Here is a 19,959-nt window from a genome sequence, read left to right on the forward strand (position 1 = left end):
TGACATTTCAGGGTACTGTACTTGGAAGAAGAAAGATACAAGATTTAATCGGTCCATTGATGATATGTTTATCCCTGTAGAGAGACTAGATCTAGAATTTCTGTAAACATAATTTATCCCATGCCACATGCGCTCACAGTACCATCACCATAATACCCATATTAGTTCTCATAGCATGTTTCATCAAATTCCACTCCAAACAATCTTTTGCTTTTATAACATATTATTAACTGACTGATCTACAAACTGACATCTCTACATTGGCATCTACAAAATGAATCCTGAAGACATCAAGGACAATCATTGAACATACGTAGCATGAACATGACAAGTACAGTAAGAGCAACTAATCATGCCCAATCTGCTCAATATCAAAATGATATTCAAGCACAACAACTGAATCCTCTGGGTCATGCACTCTCTCATGGGATCATCTTTGGGTCATGATGAAGGTCAGTAGGGTATTGTGTACATTCCCCAAGGATTCAACACTTACTTCATGAAGTCTCATATGTGCATGCCAAGGAGATTTATGTTTTAAAAAGGTCACAAAGGAACCAGGCCATTGTACTCTCTCTCCAAAGACACAGTGTGTTGGGTTTCATTAATAGCCATAGGGCTGGTCCCCCAACACAATGCAATTGTTTGCATATAGTGAACTCAAGGGGGACACGCCAAACTGTTGTGACCTTGTTTCTGACTATATAAGCACCTTCATACATCATCTTTAAGACAGAGCAGAAGAGAAGCCAGTAAAGGACAAAAGTAGGAGTTTTGCTGTTTGTCTGACCATTTCGCAGTCTTTTAACATCTTATAGACAGCAAGGAAAGCAAGATGCAGCTTCTAAGCTCCTTCCTACTCCTGGCCCTTATGGTGGACAGAAGCTGTCAAATATTACCTCAGGACTGTGGAGCAGACCTCAGACGCCCAGGTATTCACAGTTCATCACATTAAACCTAATGCTCGGTTTCTCAACGAATCAGTTTCATGTTGCACACTCCTATTTTGAAAAGTAATATTTATAAAGATTTGATGCACTAGGCCTATATAATATTGCCTATATGCGTAAATAGAACTGAACATTTTCTAACCTTCCTTTTGTAGAATACACTGACATTTCAGTGGAATGCGGCACTGCGTCCATTGGTCTGGCCATCCTCATCTGCCCAGCCATCTACACTGGCTACAACGAGTCCCTGCTCATCCTCAACCACATGTACAGCGACCCAACCTGCAGAGGAATCCTGGATGAAAGTGCTAATCCACCGGTCGTGAGGTTCACATTCCCTCTCAACATGACCAACGCTTGTGGCAGTGTCTTCAGGGTGAGTGGACACTGAAACATGGTACAGGAAAGAAGTGCATGTAGCCTTATTAAAATATAAAACTGTAATACTATTTTACTATAAGACTATATTATACTGTAGTTCTTAAATATTGAAACATAAGTACTTAAACATTAAGTTTGTTTAAGTTTGAAAAACATAAAGTATTTACCTCAGCTGATGTCTCTGAAACCCTTTCCTTTCCCCACAATGTCCACAGACAACCAACGCTGCAGGCACAGGGATATTCTCAGACTTCTCCAACATCCAGACGGTCAACATCAGTGGTGCAGTCAGGTCCCACGACCCCACCTCTGGAACGGTCACCTACAACGCTGAGCTCAAGTACTTCTACTCCTGTGCCTACCCTCTGGAGTACCTGATCAACAACACCCAGATTGATGTGTAAGCTTCTTTTATGGCATTTTTTCTTGCAACACTGCGAATACAGTCAAAACTTCAGCAATGTCCTTGTGATGTTCCCATAATGGAGTTTTGAATACTTAGGGAATACCTTTCATTAATTCCTCTTCATTACTGGAATGGGCAGTCCAATGGACAACTAGAATACTGTATGTTATCCAGAGAGCAAGAACGACAATGAGTTACAGATCTTTGATAAATTCTTGAAACACGTGGGATTTATGGCCTTGTCAGCCAATGTTGTCCTGTACCCTGCACTCTAACTTCAAATGATATATGTGCTTTTGATCAATCCAATATTATAGAGCATAAATATCCCTCATCATTCAGACACAGAGACACTATGAAATATTCTGACTAAAAGTTGGCTGGATAGTTGGATAGCTTTACTAAGTCATGAATTTGGCAAGCTCTTGGTATTGTCACATACAGGCAAAAACATTCAGACATTCAAACAAAAAGCTCAAATGTCATACAAACTATCCCACTGTTAATGAACATCCATTTGTCTCTAACCAGGTTTTAGGTTCATTGAGAAGCTTCAGAATTTACAGCTATTTTTATCAACAGGCAGTGAGTTTCAGTATGCTAATTGTGGGAGGCATGTGATTGGTGATTGGAGATAGCCTCTGGACTCACTGTAATGCTTTGGTAACGTTCAGTAGGGTGTAATATTTTAGGATGCCATGTTGGTTTATTGTATTTTTTGGTAACACTTTACAATAAGGGTACATTAATAAGCATTAGTTAATGCATTATTAAGCAGTCAGTAACAGTTAACTAATGTCTCTATTAACCATTTACTAATGTTATTTATGTTAACTAAGGTTAACTAACCTAACCCTAACCCTAACCTTAACTAAGGTATTAATTAACATTAGTAACCTAACCTAACCCTAAATAAGCATTAGTTAACAGTTAACTAATGTTTTTTGTGACCCTATTGTAAAGTGTGACCTATTTTTTTTAATAGCCTTGCAGGATAATTTGCCTTGAAGAATGATAATGTGATTGATAACATGAACCATCAGTCACATATAGGTTAGAGGGGTTATGAAGGTTAAGAAGGGCAATGAATGTAAGCAGGGCAATGAATGTAAGAAGGGCAATGAATGTCTTCAATAACCATTTTAAGTGGAGGCCTGTGTGAAGCGGACTGAGGTTTATATCTTGTTCAGAGTCTTGCACCCTACTGAATGCATCCATTTTCTCCCTGCTCATTTTCAAGCTTTTCTTAAAGGCAAGTCGCCGGTGGGATCCAGGGGGACGATGACCTGACACCTGTTATTGATTAATCTCTAACACTCTGTAGTACAAACGTGCTGCCTCTCATCCATCGCCCCCCGTCTCTGAACCCTCAGGTCAGCGTCCTCCATTGCTGTGAAGGACAACAATGGCAGCTTCATCAGTACTTTGAGCATGTCACTCTTCAGTGTAAGTCTACAGGCGCCACTCATAACCTCTGCTTAATTAGTCATGTTAGGTTCAGGTTAAAATCTTTTGTGCTGAAGAAAGAATCACTAGTTTCTAGAGCAATATTTTTTTCTAGGTTCTGTGATTAATACTTATTTAAGCATTGTCAAGGACATTTACCATAATCTCCATGTTCTGTCCTTAGGATGTTAACTATACCAAGCCCATGGTAATCCCTGCTGAAGGCATCGAGCTGAGGACCGACATCTTTGTTCAGGTCAAGGCCACTAACTTGACCGCCCAGTAAGACTCTTTTTCATTCATACAACAGTTGGTTCAGTTGGAAAGTGTTTGCCATTATATGGTATTTCAAATTAGATATAGTAATTAAACAGCCTTCTCAGAGTCACTTATTCACTACTTCCCTTCATGTTTCTGGCTATGTCCAGCCTAGTGGATCGCAACCCCATTCATTAATGTCACTATTCTACCTCCACAGGTACTATGTGCACCTTGACCGATGCTACGCCTCTACATCCCCACACCCCACCAACTCTTCTTTCTTCAACCTGTTTGTCTCGTATGTCTTCCTCCTCATCCCTCATGGGGAAATATACTATACAGCAAAAGTAAACCATGATAGTATGCACATAAACAGAAGTATACGTTGCTCAGTAAACAGCAGATGTTTTAAAGTTGGTGAGACAATATATTGAGATTGTCTCCAAGACCAATTTGAGGTAGCCTGCATTACCCAAGCAAGATCATTTGTACTTCCAGAGAGCTCACCCACCCCCAGTCCTTGTGCCTCTAAACAGCAACACCATGTAATTACATATAGTGTTAGTTCCTGTGAAACGACAATGTTGTTATTACATCTATTACTGTAGATATATTCCTATATATGGAAAATTAACGTTGACTTAAGGTAAAGTTTTACCACTTACCATTTTCAGGAAAGGCATGCAAATGTGAAAATCTGGCGCAAACCGTTACTTTAATTTCTCATAAAAACAGCTGCTCTAAGGACCAGATGACCACCATGCTGGAGAACGGAGAGAGTCAACACGCCCGTTTCAAGTTCCCTGCTTTCCGCTTCATTGAGCAGCAGAACGAAACTGTTTCCACCTACTACCTCCACTGCATCACGCGACTCTGTGAGAAAAGCACCTGCAGCCAGTTTAAGGTGAGCTAAAGGGCCATGCTGTTACTTTTTGCCTTGGACCTCGGAACTTCTCTTTGGTCTTATGGTAAATGTTTGAGCTCCCAATGTGGAAGGTTGGAGGTTACATCTCTATCTCTCCATCTACAGGATTGCAGCAACAGGAGAAGGAGAAGTGTTGACACAACTCTAGTGGCTGAAGAAGGAGTTACAGAGTCTACTACCCTCTCTACTAACACACCCATTGTCACCAGAGCTGAAACCAGTAAGTTTCTCTTGTCCATAATGTATCTCAATAATTTGACAAAATTTACTTTTAATAACTTTAAAAACCAAAACCAACCGTGTTACTTATCTCCCTTCTTTTCTGCCTTCCAGTTCTGGATTCTAAAGTCCAAGGTAAGCTTTACAAAAGCATTATCAATAACTTTCAAGTCATTATTAATCACTTTAAAAAAGTAAATCAGAACTCGATTCCAAAAAGATCAGCAACATTAGATTGTGTCCATCTGCTGTTCATTCCTTGCACTGTAAAATATGATGCCCTGTTAACTTACAAACATACATTCTCACTTACTGTACTTGCTGGTGCTGTGTTGACATTACCCATTATGACTGAGTTTGTTCTACTTTTATGGTGAGGTTGTTCATGAATGCATTTCAATTTAGTTGAACTGAACTTAGTTATCTGTGTTCCTGCGAAAATTCTTCTCACAAATAAGTTCCTTTACTTAATTTTCCTACGGAAACTGGTTTCCTCACTGTTTTTTAAAGTAAAACGAATGCATCATATTTTACAGTGATCTGAAAATGGTTGGGTATCAGATAGAAGGGAGGAAGCAAGTTAGGAAGGAGGGTGAGTATTTGGAAGGAAGGGTAGGAAGGAGGGTGAGTATTTGGAAGGAAGGGTAGGAAGGAGTGTGAGTATTTGGAAGGAAGGCTAGGAAGGAGGGTGAGTATTTGGAAAGCAGGGTAGGAAGGAGGTAGAGTATTTGGAAGGAAGAGTAGGAAGGAGGGTGAGTATTTGGAAAGCAGGGTAGGAAGGAGGGTGAGTATTTGGACCAGAATTGTTTAGGAAGAAGGGTGAGTATTTGGGAGGGAAAGGTAGGAAGGGGGGGTGAATATTTGGACCAGAAGGGTTTAGGAAGGAGGGTGAGTATTTGGAAGGAAGGGTAGGAAGGAGGGTGAATATTTGGAAGGGAAGGGTAGGAAGGAGGGTGAGTATTTGGAAGGGAAGCGTAAGAAGAAGGGTGAGTATTTGGAAAGCAGGGTATATGAAGAAGGGAGCATATTTGGAAGGGAAAGGTAGGAGGGAGGGTGAGTATTTGGAAAGCAGGGTAGGAAGGAGGGTGAGTATTTGGAAAGCAGGGTAGGAAGGAGGGTGAGTATTTAGACCAGAAGGGTTTAGGAAGGAGGGTGAGTATTTGGGAGGGAAAGGTAGGACGGGGGGTGAGTATTTGGACCAGAAGGGTTTAGGAAGGAGGGTGAGTATTTGGAAGGGAAAGGTAGGAAGGGGGGTGAGTATTTGAACAAGGTCATAGGCCTCTTTCAGTGATGTTTTAACTAACAAATACATCCTTGTGTCCTCTGTGGCGTGACAGATACGTCCAGTAGTGATTCTGACTCCTCCGTGGGACTGGGTGTGGCCGTGGGTGTCCTCACACTGGCTGTCATTGTTGTCCTCGTCATGGCAACTATCTTCTACAGGAGGATTAAACACAATTAAAGGGGAGCGGTCTGGAGGCTGCTCTGCTTTCACAAGCTGAAATGTGGGACATGCAGCCTGGATGACACCTTCCCTTTAAATAGTGCGTCTGCCTGCTGGACCCACAACTTCTGGTGGAGGACTAAGTTTGTTGCTGTCACTGCTTGTCTTTTTCAGATTTATCTACTTTTAACAAAGCCCAATCTTTGCTTCGTAGCTGTACTTCAGAAATATCTGTCAGCTGTAGTCATAATTGTCTGTATATACTAAACCTTATAATAGGGAAATTATTGCTACTGTAGTAAAGTTTAAATGGAGAGAGTAACACGGGTTTAGCTTTTTAAAGTGGCAGTGCTGCAATCGATAATGAAAAGCTCAAGTGTTAATGCACATAGGCGCTTTGACCTTGAAAAAAAGGAACATGACTTAGCTTTTAGTTAGGATAACCAGAATGCTTCAGCACCTTGATGATATTTTAAGAATGGTGGAAAATATAAGTAACCAACAACGCTAAAAGAGTTTCACCATCTTAAAAGAGTGCAATCAAACTAAAGTGATAGTTCAAATGAATTGTGTTTGTGTTCTCACAAACCTTGAAAAAGAAAACGACAAAAACAATATTCAGAATTCAGACTCTGTGTGTGAAAGTGTGTGGAGTATTACAAGTCTTCACTTTGCCCTTCAGAGTGTTATGTTTGTTATTTATGATCATTTATATTACTGCTTTACATCAATAAAATGTTCCTATCTGCAGATCAGTATAAAAATGAATTCATAATTCATACCCATGTATACATGAATTTGTCTTTCACCCCTAATCAATCCACCATATGCCCATATTCTCACAACAAAACAAGTGCCATCTTGATCATCTTTGGTGTTTCTAAAAATATTAATTTCTAGTAAATGATTGGGGGGAAAGCGAAGCTATTCAGGTGGGGATTTAACCATGAGAAAGGATAGAAGTAAATTAATTTTGAAAGTCTGTTTTCTGTCATCTGCCATTTTTTTCAAAAGCAGATTTTTATTTTTGTTCTGAAGTCACTATTATTTCTAATTATTGGCTGTGTTTATTTAAAAGCATGACTTGTCATTAAAGCTTGCAAGAATAAGAACCAAGTCCCTTGTCTCAATGTTTTTTCTGACCATGTCATCTGTCAATAATAATAATAATAATAATAATAATAATAATAATAATAATAATAATAATAATAATAATAATAATAATAATAGTGCAAAGCTTACATTCCTTATTTGATACAAATAAGATTGTCTGTTCAAGTAGAAACGTGAATGTCTGAAGATGTTATGTTGCATCTCACTAACCATGAGTTAAACTAACTAACTAACTAACTAACTAACTAACTAACTAACTAACTAACTAACTAACTAACTAACTACCGTAACTAGCTAATGACATTTTTCCTGGTCAGTAGCAGACAACATGTAGGAAAGCTCCTGATCTTTCATGGAGCCAGTGAACAGTGAGCCCTATCCCCTTTCTGCTCCCAGTGGAGCCCGCTGCTGTTCTCCCAGCTCTCACAGCTGCATTACTGGAGTTTGTTTATGTCTCATAGAAAGTGACAAAAGCTCCTGTTTCTCTGACATGCGAACCCCCATTATGTCCGAAGACCCATGGAGAACCTGATCTTTGCCCCACACAAAACCTACACTAAACAGTTGACATTTTATCTGACCTTTGATAGGTCACACAGATGAATACCAAAAAACTTACACAATGAACCAAAAACCAGGGCAGGTTTCAATTTTTCGGAAACAGGATACCGTTACTGTCCGTTACAAGTACAAGTCATGGACACTGATGAAGACAGAAATATCCTTTGAAATTACTATTTGACGGCTGTAGACAAAGCCCAGAGCTGGATCATATGCACAAATGAAATACATCAGGTCAAAGAAATAATGTATTCAAGAAAGTATTCGAGGTGAATTTAATGATCAGAGTTTACATTTTAGGGACCGCTCTTTGGGTTTCTTTGTACTGGGTAGATAATTGATGTGTGCCCAAGTATTCTAGCCTGGAAGCCAGACTTTCTCGCAGGTTGTTTTTAGTTTTTTTTTGCTGCGAGGAAGTATTCCAGACACATTACAAATGATTATATTTAATATAAATATTTCATGCAGGTGTTCTTGCTACAGTATATGACACTGGATGGAAATGTGTCCCATTTAATGGAAAATAGAGTTGGACATGAAACTGAATCTAACCTAGCACCTTACCTAGCTGCTGATTGGCCCTCCCTGTGTGTTCAAGGTGCTTATGGGAAGGAGCAATTGTCAGTGCCTCATTTAGGTCATACGATGAACCCCACCCAGATCACAAACTGCAGTAAGCCATCGTTACATGACATCATACTTGTCTAGTTGGCTGTGACCAGCCCAAGTAAGGGTCATCCATTAACTACAGCCATGGAAAAAACATATTTGGGTATGACATTTCAACAAGACCACAGAGAATTGATTTCTAGATTTATACACCAATTAAAATTGATTGTATAGACAGCAGGAATAATGCTAGGAATCAATTATTTCAGTTTAAACCACAGCTGGCATGATTCTTTGATTCTTATTCTTGATTCTTGATACTGGCTACAGGGGTCTCTGCATACATTTTCAGTCACAGCACAGTTCTAGGGTCTCACATAATTCATTTATAACCTGAAAACTCGAACTACGAATCGTTGTCTGTAACCTTATCCGGGTGGTTGGTGTCCAGTCTTGCACTGTGTTCAAAAGGGTCATTCGGTTCTATCTGCTTTGTTTCAGGCCGACTCAAGACAATAGGATGGAATTTCCTTTTCAGTCTGCCTGAAGAGCTAGGTCAGAATTCAAAGGGCGTCTCTGTCGACGGGTCGCTCAGTTACAGCTGCTCAGAGAGGGGATGGGGGGGTGTTGAAGGAGAGGAAGGAGGGATGAGCAGAGAATCGGGGGGGGGGGAGAGGCTTTGAAGTGGATTGCTCCACTGCCAGGCTTCAAAGTGGACAGCATCAACAGACCTAGAGAGAGAGAGAGAGAGAGAGAGAGAGAGAGAGAGAGAAAAAGAGAGAGAGAGAAAGAGAAAGAACTGAACTCCTCTAGGGCTCCAGGTGAGAAAGTCAACAGGAACATTTCTTAGGGATTTTGGATGATTATATGACTATAAAGTTAACTCTACCGGGACAGAACGCTGTGTTCCGTATGACAGCATCCTACAGAGTGCATCATCCATGACTGGGGGGTGGGGGCACCTGTAACCATTTGGTATATTAACCCATGCCTGACCTGTCAGTAACGTAATAGTTCAATACTGGTGGTTTAGAGAGGTGAATGAACAATGCAGACCACAAGAGAAGTCTGCACAAGATATGATTTTTTTTTTATAGCTACATGTAAAAAGAAGAAAAAATCTAATCCACCATGAACTAAACCCTATCTCTATCTGAGCCCCAGTTCAGCCCAAAATGTATGCCTCTGGTCACTCCAGTATATGTCCTCACCACACGCCACTGGGCACAGGGGTTCTGGGGTAGTCTTTTCCCTGCCCTGCATGTGCACACCACACCTGGTGTGTTGATCTGCAGTTGCTGCGCATGGACGGTAGCCTTCCCTACACCCCATTTGTCACAATAATAAAAGGTTCAGTCCTATCTGTCAAGTTAAAGGTTAAGACAATGACAAAATACAATGAGGGCAACGGAAGTTTATGAAAATGACCTTTTTGTTATTAACTTTGTTTTTGGCTTTTGATAGACAAGACAGACACTTTTATTAATCTTATCTTGTCAAACATGTAAAATAAATAAATAAATAAAGGAACATAATAGCTGGTATCTCTAGAAATCTTGCACATAGTGCTTGCACATTGCTTTATAAATGTTCTTAGCCGGTAGACAAACATACTCCAGGAGCTTGCTCGATCGCCTTGTTGAGAGGGGTCAGGGAAGAATTTTTACAGTTCACTTATCTGACCCCTGGGTGATTACTGTACTTTTTGCTTCCCTCTGGAATATGTAGAGAGTGGGTCGTATGCCCACCTCCCTTGTTCTCTGTAAAGCGCATTGTGTTGCCTCTGGGTATGAAATGCGCTATACAAATAAAGCTTTGATTGATTGATTGATTGACATAAAAAACAACTACTAAATCATTGGTCCTCTGTACCTCATGTTAGACTAATTCATTCTGTGAATGTGATTCAGACAAACAACCGGTAGAGGGCAGTCAAGGTATTCCATTCAGGAAGCTGACTGTAGGTTAAACTCTGTGGCTCTGTGAGCTCTGTTTCCCAGAAGATGGAGGAGATTCCTGAAAACCTTGTTGTTGATTATACTAGTAGCTACTACAAGAAGACTAGTTTGTGTTTCTGTTCAGATTTTAAGACAACTTAACCAAAGTCTTATCATAGGCCTATGTAAAAGAATGATGACTTGACTCCCTTTTGACAACGTTTCATCAAAAGAATGTTTGAATCAAAAGAATTCTCGATCAGTTTGAGGTGAATGTCTGTCAACGTTCCGTATCCTTTGTGACCCCTATATTGACCCGACATTCCATGTCCATTGATGTTTCGCCCCTGCTTCACGCCACTGACTGGCCCTCCATCTTGAGTGTAACAGGCCATGAGAGGGAGTGTGTGGAGCCCCTGTGGAAAATTGTTCTTCTGCATGCATGCTCAAGAAGTGCTCTTGAATAGGGAGTGGCAGAACAAAAGCTTCTGCAAAGATGACGACCACCCATCTGGTCAATGCTAGCTACTTTGACTTGTCTTCTTTCTGTGGGGGTATGAGAAGTGAAACTATAGTCTTCTACAATGACATTATCTCTTCATTTGATCATGGACAAAAGTCCTACTCACCCGACTGTGAAGTCTCTGCATCTTTGTTTTTTATTTATTTATTTATTTAGATTTGTAGACCATCAGGAGTGCTGCAGCTATCACGAGGCCAATCTGATGTTGCTTTATTTTCTGTATTCAATTTGACGGATTTGAAATGAAGTGAACATACCATAAAAGGGGTGATTGTGGTATGCCATGCCATTCCTATATGGGAGTTCAGATACATTATGTTCCCTATGTATCATGTCTAACTTTAAAAAATAAAATATTCCCTAATTTACTGCACACATAACTTTGTAAAGACAGCTAATACTACAATAATTACTTTGTAAAGACAGCTAATACTACAATAATTTGTCAAAACAGTTGCTGAGGTACGCAGTTTCCTCCAAATCCCCCCCATCCCATTTCTCAGTCGCCATTTCAGCAACAAAGTGAGGGGGTAATTGGGTGTGAGAAACTCAGATTTTGTAAACACATGGGTGGCCTTGCTACCTGAGAAGCTTGCATCACCATCTATTGCTCAAGCCTTTCATTTAAGACTCCATGGATCTGGGCAAGGTGCCGGCAGTCCTTTCCACAGTCTATTGATCAATGCCAACGTGAGACAGAAAATCATTTGCCAGTGACAAGGCCCTGTGTTTATTAGTCGACGTGTAATAGCCAGCCTGGGATAACATTATTAATTGGCAATTTACAGGAGTAACCAGGCGTAGCAGGGTAGGGCCCTGCAGCTGGGTTTACCGCAAAGGAGCCAGGGTAAAACGGCAGATTTACTACTGGATCACACAGCGGTGTGTTCGTAATCTCCTCAACCGTGTCGTGAAGCAAGCTACATGTACACGGGCGCAACAAGACCCCTATAAAACTGTCAGTCAATCGATGGTAACAAAAGGAGGAGCCATCAGAGGACCATGGGCATGGGGGAGATTGGGTCATGTTTCATTAATGAAATTACAAGGGGCAGCTTGTCTCTGGGTTTTGAAAAAGACTGGGAACTGCCTCTGCCTCTTTCATTGTATTTAGATACTGTACATTCTCTGCACGCTTATGTCTAGACAATAATATGCTACACTACAAGTAGTGTAGCATATTAAAGAAAGGTTAAAGAAATGAATGAGACATAGCTAGAAGCTCTTAGGGTATTGAAAATGGATCCTCGTAGTGCCATATTCTCATTTATCCACTGACACTAGAGCAGAAGACTTAACTGTAAAGTTAGTCTGTATAGATCAGGACACACCAGCCTGACAGACTAGAGCAGAAGACTGAGCCCTAAAGTTAGTCTGTATAGATCAGGACTCACCAGCCTGACAGACTAGAGCAGAAGACTGAGCCCTAAAGTTAGTCTGTATAGATCAGGACTCACCAGCCCCACAGACTAGAGCAGAAGACTGAGCCCTAAAGTTAGTCTGTATAGATCAGGACTCACCAGCCTGACAGACTAGAGCAGATGACTGAGCCCTAAAGTTAGTCTGTATAGACCAGGGCCGCATTTCCCAGATATGATGTACCTTGGCGATCTCCAACGCTTCTTAAGGTATACCTTGGCGAAGGGAGAGTTTTTCCTACGAGTGTTTCCCAGACTATTAGTGGGCATCTGAAGATAAATAGATCGTATAGATCGTAAGGTACATCGTTAGTGGAGCTGTCCCTTGTTGATGACGTTTTCAAATGTTCTCATAATCATTTTGATTTTACCCCAATCTAATATTAACAAAAAGAAAGCTCATCTGCTAATCTATTTAAGAGTCAAGACGAGACCTTGTGATAGTTCCAATCCATACATTATAGTCTACAAAATATAAAATAAAGAACATTTATTGGGACATATGCCTAGTCTGGGACTTCTTGAAAGCCCAGGAAATAATGTATAATGATGATGGCTAATGATGATGATGATTTTGTTCACCCGGTGTTCTGAAAAGTTGGCATATAGCCTTTCTCCTCAGGATGACCTACCACCCATTATGTTATGTTCAATTCATGGGTAGCGCTTCCTGTCAGGTAGGAAATGTTGATAGGCATTTTAAAATTTCCTACATGACAGAATACGCTACTCATGAATTAAACACAATTTTGTTTTAATGCAGCCGTGGTGTAGGCTATAAGCATGAGTTGGCTGTGACACACTAAATAGAAGGGGTCCTTAATTAATTACCTGTGTCTACCCTACTAGAAGGCCTCATTGGATTAATCAATTTGCCTAATAGCCTATCTGTTGGTATCCTATTTAGTGGTGGGGTAGCCTACAGACAGCCAGAAAAGCCATGCCATCAAATTGCTCCTTTACATAAGAAAATGATGCTCCTTTATATAAGAAAATGTTGAATTTATATTATGGATAGTCCCTATATTTTATTTAGCTCAATACAATTTCTAAAGACAACATTCCCGTGATGTGTTATGTAGGCTACAAAAACAGTTTTCAATGTTAATTGACAAAGTTTATTGTACACAAATTATGTAATTTGTGCAGGTAGGGTAGATAGATGAGCGCTATATTGCAACTCTCCTTTTTAAAAGTATAATTTTGCTCTAATCGGGCTAAAACTATAAAGGGATGAACAGAGCGCATCGCCGCATCGCTAAGGGACATCTTACGATGGGTTCAGACCGCCCTTAAGAAAGTATCCCTTTGGTAAGCTTTTTTGGCTTTAGATATTGGTCCTTAGACTGTGTGTACCAAGCGTCATGCAGATTGATGAAACTTCCAAGGAGGAGATAGATTTTAAGCATTTTTCAAAAAATTCAAAATGGGGGAAAATCTACATACCCGGAAGCTATAGGTTTTTGAGGTAAATTTGTTCCTCGTGATGAGAGGCATATGTCTGCAAAGTTTCAAGCCTCTAGGTCAAACGGGGCATGAGATATGCATGTTCAAAGTTCACCATTTCAAATGGTTGCTATAGCTCTCCCCTTTGTCCAATAGATGTGAGACTTGTTCCCTGGCCTCGGGGCACAAGCCTCTGCCAAGTTTCATAAAAACCAACCAATCAGCTATAGGGGCTGCCATAGACTTCCATGGCAGATAAATAATAATAATACTGTACTACCAATTACAGTAGGTGCCTCGCACCTTCGGTGCTTGGCCCCTATATAGCTGTGAGCAGTAATAACAGGTGCCAAGTACAAGGAGTGCATCAAAGGCAACAAGTCACATATACCATACCCACATTTGAGCTATTATAGTATGTGGTTATTGAAAATGCCAGTGAAAATACAATGAAAGTGCTTTGAAACAAATCAACATCAAAATTGAATCTGGCAATTTCGTGTCCAATTCTAAATTTGTAGAGCATGTCATGGACCTACTCACAAAAGCACTTTGAAGCCCATTTGGCCACACGGGGCGTTACAGCAATCAATTGCGTTTTTGCCACTTTTAAAGCAATACATAGCGTTTTCTCACAGGCTCTGCGAGTAAGTGCACTGTCGTAAAGTTATCAGATTGTCTTTTTCTTTTTCTGGCTTCCTCCGATGTTTCACTTCGGTTTTCTCACCTCCGCCATGATATCATTGAGCTAAAAAAACGCATGATATCCATAGACGCCGGAATAGTTAGCTACTACTGTGTTATTTAAGCACAACGTTGCGCATGCGCACTTCGACTGAATACTGCGCGAGTTTTAAAAGGTAATAAATGTCAATGTATTATCTTTCTGAGTAGACTGTTTGGACGATTCAGCTTACTTTTAGTAAATCTAATTGGAGAATTAGCACCAGACATGTTTGTAAAGGTCCAAATATCGCGATGTCTTGCTTTAAAGCGGTCCTATTATGCTAATTTTCAACAATGCTTAATACAACATGTCTGGAGTATTTTTTGCTGAAAATACCACTCAGAATAAGTGTTCTAGCATGCCTCTATACCCCTCTCTTGACCACGAGATCAGATTGAGTGGGTTGAGAGCTTTTTCATATGCAAATGAGCTCAGCTAAGAGCAAGTCGGCAGGCTAGAGAATGAGGGCTGTTGACACTACCTAGAATATAGCTGGCTAGCCTGGACCATCCACACTCGATGCCATGTTGACAAATTTTCCTTGTCCTCTCTCCCTGACTAAAATGATAGTGCCCATGTTATTATCTCCACGGTTGCACGGTATAGTGTAGCTACATTCGCTAGCTAGACACCAACAGGCTATATGACACCATTTGACTACAAACAATGAAAGCTAGATTCTGTAGGCCAAGGGGAATCCTATGATGTCCACTTCTTAATATTTGATCATTTTTAAGAACCGCTCGATCAACTAAAAGTCTACCAATTTCATTCTACTCAAGTTACTCTAACGTACATGATGAGACGAGCAAAAGGGAAGTTTGTTCATGTTAGCTAGTTAGTGTTAGTACTATATGCAAAGAAACACAGCACAATTACATACAGTTTCTGCATGACTTCCACAGACAGTTGGTATTGCTTGATCATTCATAAAGTTTATCTGAAAATCCTGCATTGTACTGACCCAGGTTGGAAAAGCAATCGGGCAAAAAATGGCTAGCACACACTGCCAATGTTTTGTCAATTTCAGTGGGAACGTTGCCATCAAAAATAAAATGTATCCTCTCAGCTTTTCTGTCCTTTGAGCTTGGGAGACGATGTAGTGATGTAGCGATCAGTGCTGCTTAGTATTCCAAGAACAAAGCATTTTCCGTACGAAGACATGATGCTAGCTAGCGGGACCTGCAAATAATGTCAGCCTTTATAGCCAGGTAAACAAACACAGGTAATTGGAGGTATTCAAATGGCTGCGGGACTATTATAATAGGTCCCCGACTGTGACGTAATTTGACATGGGAGATTTGAATGGCTTGCTGGGACTGACTTTTTTTCTAATGTTTTAATTTTGGCTGACCACAACAAAATGACTGGGTTGTTTCACTTCATACTTTGTGTGTTAGTAGGCCCATCAGAGACTCAAATGCATATGCAAAAACAATGAAAAAGTTAGTTTTGCAAATGTGGACCCCTTTATGCATTTTGGCCTCTTACAGCGCCAGCCTGTGGCCAATTAGCTTCATCTTTCTCCAATGACCATTAGGAATGTCCACGCACAACTGTACAAAGTTTGTATAGGCGGCCACACATTTACTGCGTTCCTTTGGAGCGTAGGCTGCCGTTCACTGTGCATGTACTGTACACAGAAATGAATGCGGCACAAAATATGCACTTCACTACACGGATGGCTTTAGCCTCCATTTATATGTGGTGATATGCCTACAAAGTTTTGCGGTGTTCCGTCCGACCGCTCAGAACGTATACAATTTTATGTGAAAATCCACGGCCTCCTCAATATGCATTGGCTCGTAGTGACTTTGTTTTTTGATCTACAAAAATTCACATTTGTAGACATTGGTCTGGTAATTGTGCCTACTGAGTTTCTTGCAGATTGGTGAAAATTTCCAGGAGGAGATACATTGTAAGTGTATTTAACAAAATACAAGATGGGCGAACAATCCAATATGGTAGAAAATGTCGTCATATGGTGCATTGAACTCAGCTTGAGCCAAGGAGTCCTACGGTACCAAATTTTTGAAAATGGGTCAAAACTGCATGCACAACGCACCTCCAACTTTGACACACTGGTGGTGCTACAGTGTTCGAGGTGTTGACATGAGACTTGATGACAAGGGTCATGGGACTGTTCCAAATGAGTGTGCCAATTTTCACAACTTTTGTCCATACGGTTCCATGGGCTGCCATAGACTTCATTTGCAGACTAAACAATAATAGAAAAGCTTACAATTACAAGAGGGTGCCTACGCACCTTCGGCGCATGGCCCCTTAAATGAACTTTACCTTAACTGAAAAGGTTATCAATCAATGGTTTGGAATGTAGCCTATGTATGCACTTACATTTTGAGCCTGGATTCTCTAGACCATGTTTTGTAAAACATTGCTAAATTGTTTAGTAATGCAAATTTATATCAGGCTCCTTTCCCCTTTCAGGCTCAGAACAAATTGAGCTGATGGGCTGACAAAAAAACGTTATGTCTACTCCCATCTTCGCCGTCCATTGGGAAAAAGGTGTTCGATTGATGGTATATGCAGGCAGCCATCTGATCCTGTTGGTTACAGTCTTTTTAGTGTGTTTTAAGTGGCTCCAGAGGGTATAGATTAAATAGGCCTTTACTATGTTAGGAGTTGAAGTTTGGCCAACATCCCATTAAGGTACGGCATTCTAACATCTGCTGGAAAAATCTAACGGTAATGAATGAAAGAGATACATTTAGCTATACGTTGTTATTGTAAGTTACCTCAGGCCAAATAACCTCAGAGTTGGATACTGTGCAAATTGTACAAACAGGCAAAATGTGTCCACAGGCCACGACACAGCCTTGTGTAAACAAAGGCTATGATGTATGATTATTGTTGAGCAGGTTTGGTTTAATGTGTCTTTGTTTCTCTACCAGATATTGTGAGTGAAAAACAAGGCATGGCGCACATTTATTTGCTTGGGATTATCAGAAGGTGACATGCAGAGTTACTACTGTACATGCATGTGGCATTCAAATCCATGATGCCGGCACATGAGACTTCATGCCCCAAAGCAACAGAAACAATATGTTCAAGACAGTAACAGCCAGAGATAGCAGAAGCTGGCAGCCTAGCACTGAGGCTGGCATTCAGTGAGGAAATCCAACAGCCATACAGTACCCGTTATATAAAAGAGGCTCTTGAACAATGAAACAAGCTAACCGTAAATGCACTAATATATATATATATATATATATATATATATATATATATATAGAGAGAGAGAGAGAGAGAGAGAGAGAGAGAGAAAGAGAGAGAGGGACTCTCTGTTACATTGTGTGAGGGATAGTGTTGAAGGACAACAAGGACACTAAGTCAAACTGTGTTCATATAGACATTATTAGTCTAAAGAATTGCACCAAGGTGGTGAAGTAAGCAGTGCAGGTTCATGAACAATCTCTACTGCCCACAACGGTATTGGCTACTCCTGATTGGTCTATATGTCATGCTATGCATGGACACACACGGACGGACATGTCGCGTATAGGAGCGGCCGTACCACTTAAAATAAATAAAGTTTGATTTGATTTGACTGAGCTGGGCTAAGCAAGGGACATCTTTTGATCCTGCAGCAAGATTGAACACAGGTCTCCCCACCTTTATGAGTTAGGGAGTCCATACAGTGGCAGTGCTTATGATCGGCATTGGCTACAGTAAGGTGGGCTCACTGCAAGACATTCCCTGTATTGACAACAACAAAGATCCAGTAACACTGAATTATTACTACAAACTAGTAGGGCTATCCCTGACTAAAACACATCTTAGTCGACCAACAGTCATCTGTTATTTCCGATTGGTCGAAATAAAGGAAAAAATAAAAATTATATCTATTTTTTCTTATTTTTTATATTATTTATTTATATAAAATATTATTATTTTTATAATTTATTATTATTATTATTATTATTTTTACTACTGTATATGACACCCAATTTGTTTTAATAAATACAATTATGCACACTGCTGCTATTTGCATTGTATGTAGCTCATACCAGCCTGTGATACTCCACACCTCTGTGTGCATGTTTACTGACACAGTTGGGTGGGACATACAGTAAAACTATGAGTGACACAAGAGGAGGAGCCCCACACTTGTGATTTGAGATTCAAAATAAGCAAATTAGTTTGCCATATTTTTAATAATGGATAGGGCAACATCTCCAACAACAGAAAAAGAAAGGCCACAACACCTCACCACACCCAAGCCCACCTTTGTGCTAAGGAGAGAGAGAGGGAGAGAGAGAGAGCAAATTAAGCCAGGCAGTCAGTCAGCCACATCAGAGAGAGAGAGAGAGATTAGAGAGAGGGAGAGAGAGAGAACTTGGAATAACTTATAGGGAAGAGGGCACTGTAAATTCATCCCCACTTGTAAGTGAATTACATGCAATAAATCAACTCTTTTATGTGCCCTTCCATTTTTAATTAGATTAAAAACAAAACCAGAACATGCATAAACAGTGTTTAGTGGCCATAAGAAAAGATTTCTACATGGCAGGCACACAGTGATTCGCCTTCCCCAGACAGGAATTGGCTGACCATGTGATACCTGAGAGCCACGTTCTCAGCAAACTCTTGCAGGACACAGACAACGATGGGCCTCATTCACCACCCGTTCTCACAAATAATTTTCTTCTTAAACCCCACTTAGCCTTTGCAGTTTTCAAGCAGATCCTGGCATTCACCAATGTTTTCTTATTTGGGATTTGTTCGTAGCTATACGGAATGGAACACTCAAGAGCAGTAGGCTATACGCACATCTGAGGGTGGACATGTTTTGTGAATCATTGGTTATTGCGTTTACTTCAATTCTAATGTGCACCCTTCTCCAGACACAGTGTTCACTGAACAAGTTATGGCACCTCCTGCATCTTTTTGTGTTATTTTATATCAATACTTAATACACCCAATTTCTCTTCATAATGAAAACTTGCTTTAGGAGAAGCCCACTGACAATTTTTCCCCTGAATGGCTTCCAGCCCGCAAATGCTGGCTGCAAAATATGAACACATCCTATAAATATGTATTCATGCACAGGCCTCATCGTGATTAACTTGAGAATTTAGCATTTAAATGACACTTACTGCAGCGTTCCAGCTGACGAATCAGTCAAAATCCCTACAACTGCAATCATTACTTCTCATCAGTGAAAGGGAATATTAAGATTTATGACCAAATTTGGGGAGAGATTACTTTTTTTTTTTGTGACTCTTATTTGTGAACAACAGGCTTGGTCAACAGTCAGCACTTAACATCAATTATTATTAATTTTCACGTTATCTCATTAAGATACAATATTGCTGTTAATTTTCCAAACGTTGTATTTCTTTAAGCAATAACATTACAAATTATGGTATTTAGCATAGAATTGTGTTCTTTCAGACTGCTGTTGACATTTGACAATACATTTGCGTAATGGACATAATAATAGAGAATGCATTGTCTTGGTCTTGTAATCTACTTTCTCAATTCCCAGGCTGGCAATGGTTTTTATTAAGTCTTTAGAAACAAATTTCCCCTGTGGCAACTTCATCACACATTTTTAATTGATTCAAGGGAT

At 40.2% G+C, this 19,959-nt stretch overlaps 1 protein-coding gene across 1 annotated transcript; it reads left to right on the forward strand.

Annotated features, from left to right (window-relative positions):
- Nucleotides 1-835: 835 nt before the first annotated feature.
- LOC311318410 (zona pellucida-like domain-containing protein 1) lies at nucleotides 836-6,050 on the forward strand (the record flags this gene model as incomplete). Its single annotated transcript, XM_084449743.1, has 10 exons — nucleotides 836-932; nucleotides 1,106-1,326; nucleotides 1,547-1,731; nucleotides 3,111-3,183; nucleotides 3,368-3,465; nucleotides 3,662-3,742; nucleotides 4,180-4,348; nucleotides 4,475-4,589; nucleotides 4,703-4,723; nucleotides 5,926-6,050. The coding sequence occupies 10 exons, from the start codon at nucleotides 836-838 to the stop codon at nucleotides 6,048-6,050; spliced, it is 1,185 nt and encodes a 394-aa protein (XP_084305869.1).
- Between the last annotated feature and the right edge of the window lie 13,909 nt (nucleotides 6,051-19,959).

The sequence above is a fragment of the Borostomias antarcticus genome (genome assembly GCF_949987555.1).
Source record: "Borostomias antarcticus genome assembly, chromosome: 1".
Classification (NCBI taxonomy): Eukaryota; Metazoa; Chordata; class Actinopteri; order Stomiiformes; family Stomiidae; genus Borostomias; species Borostomias antarcticus.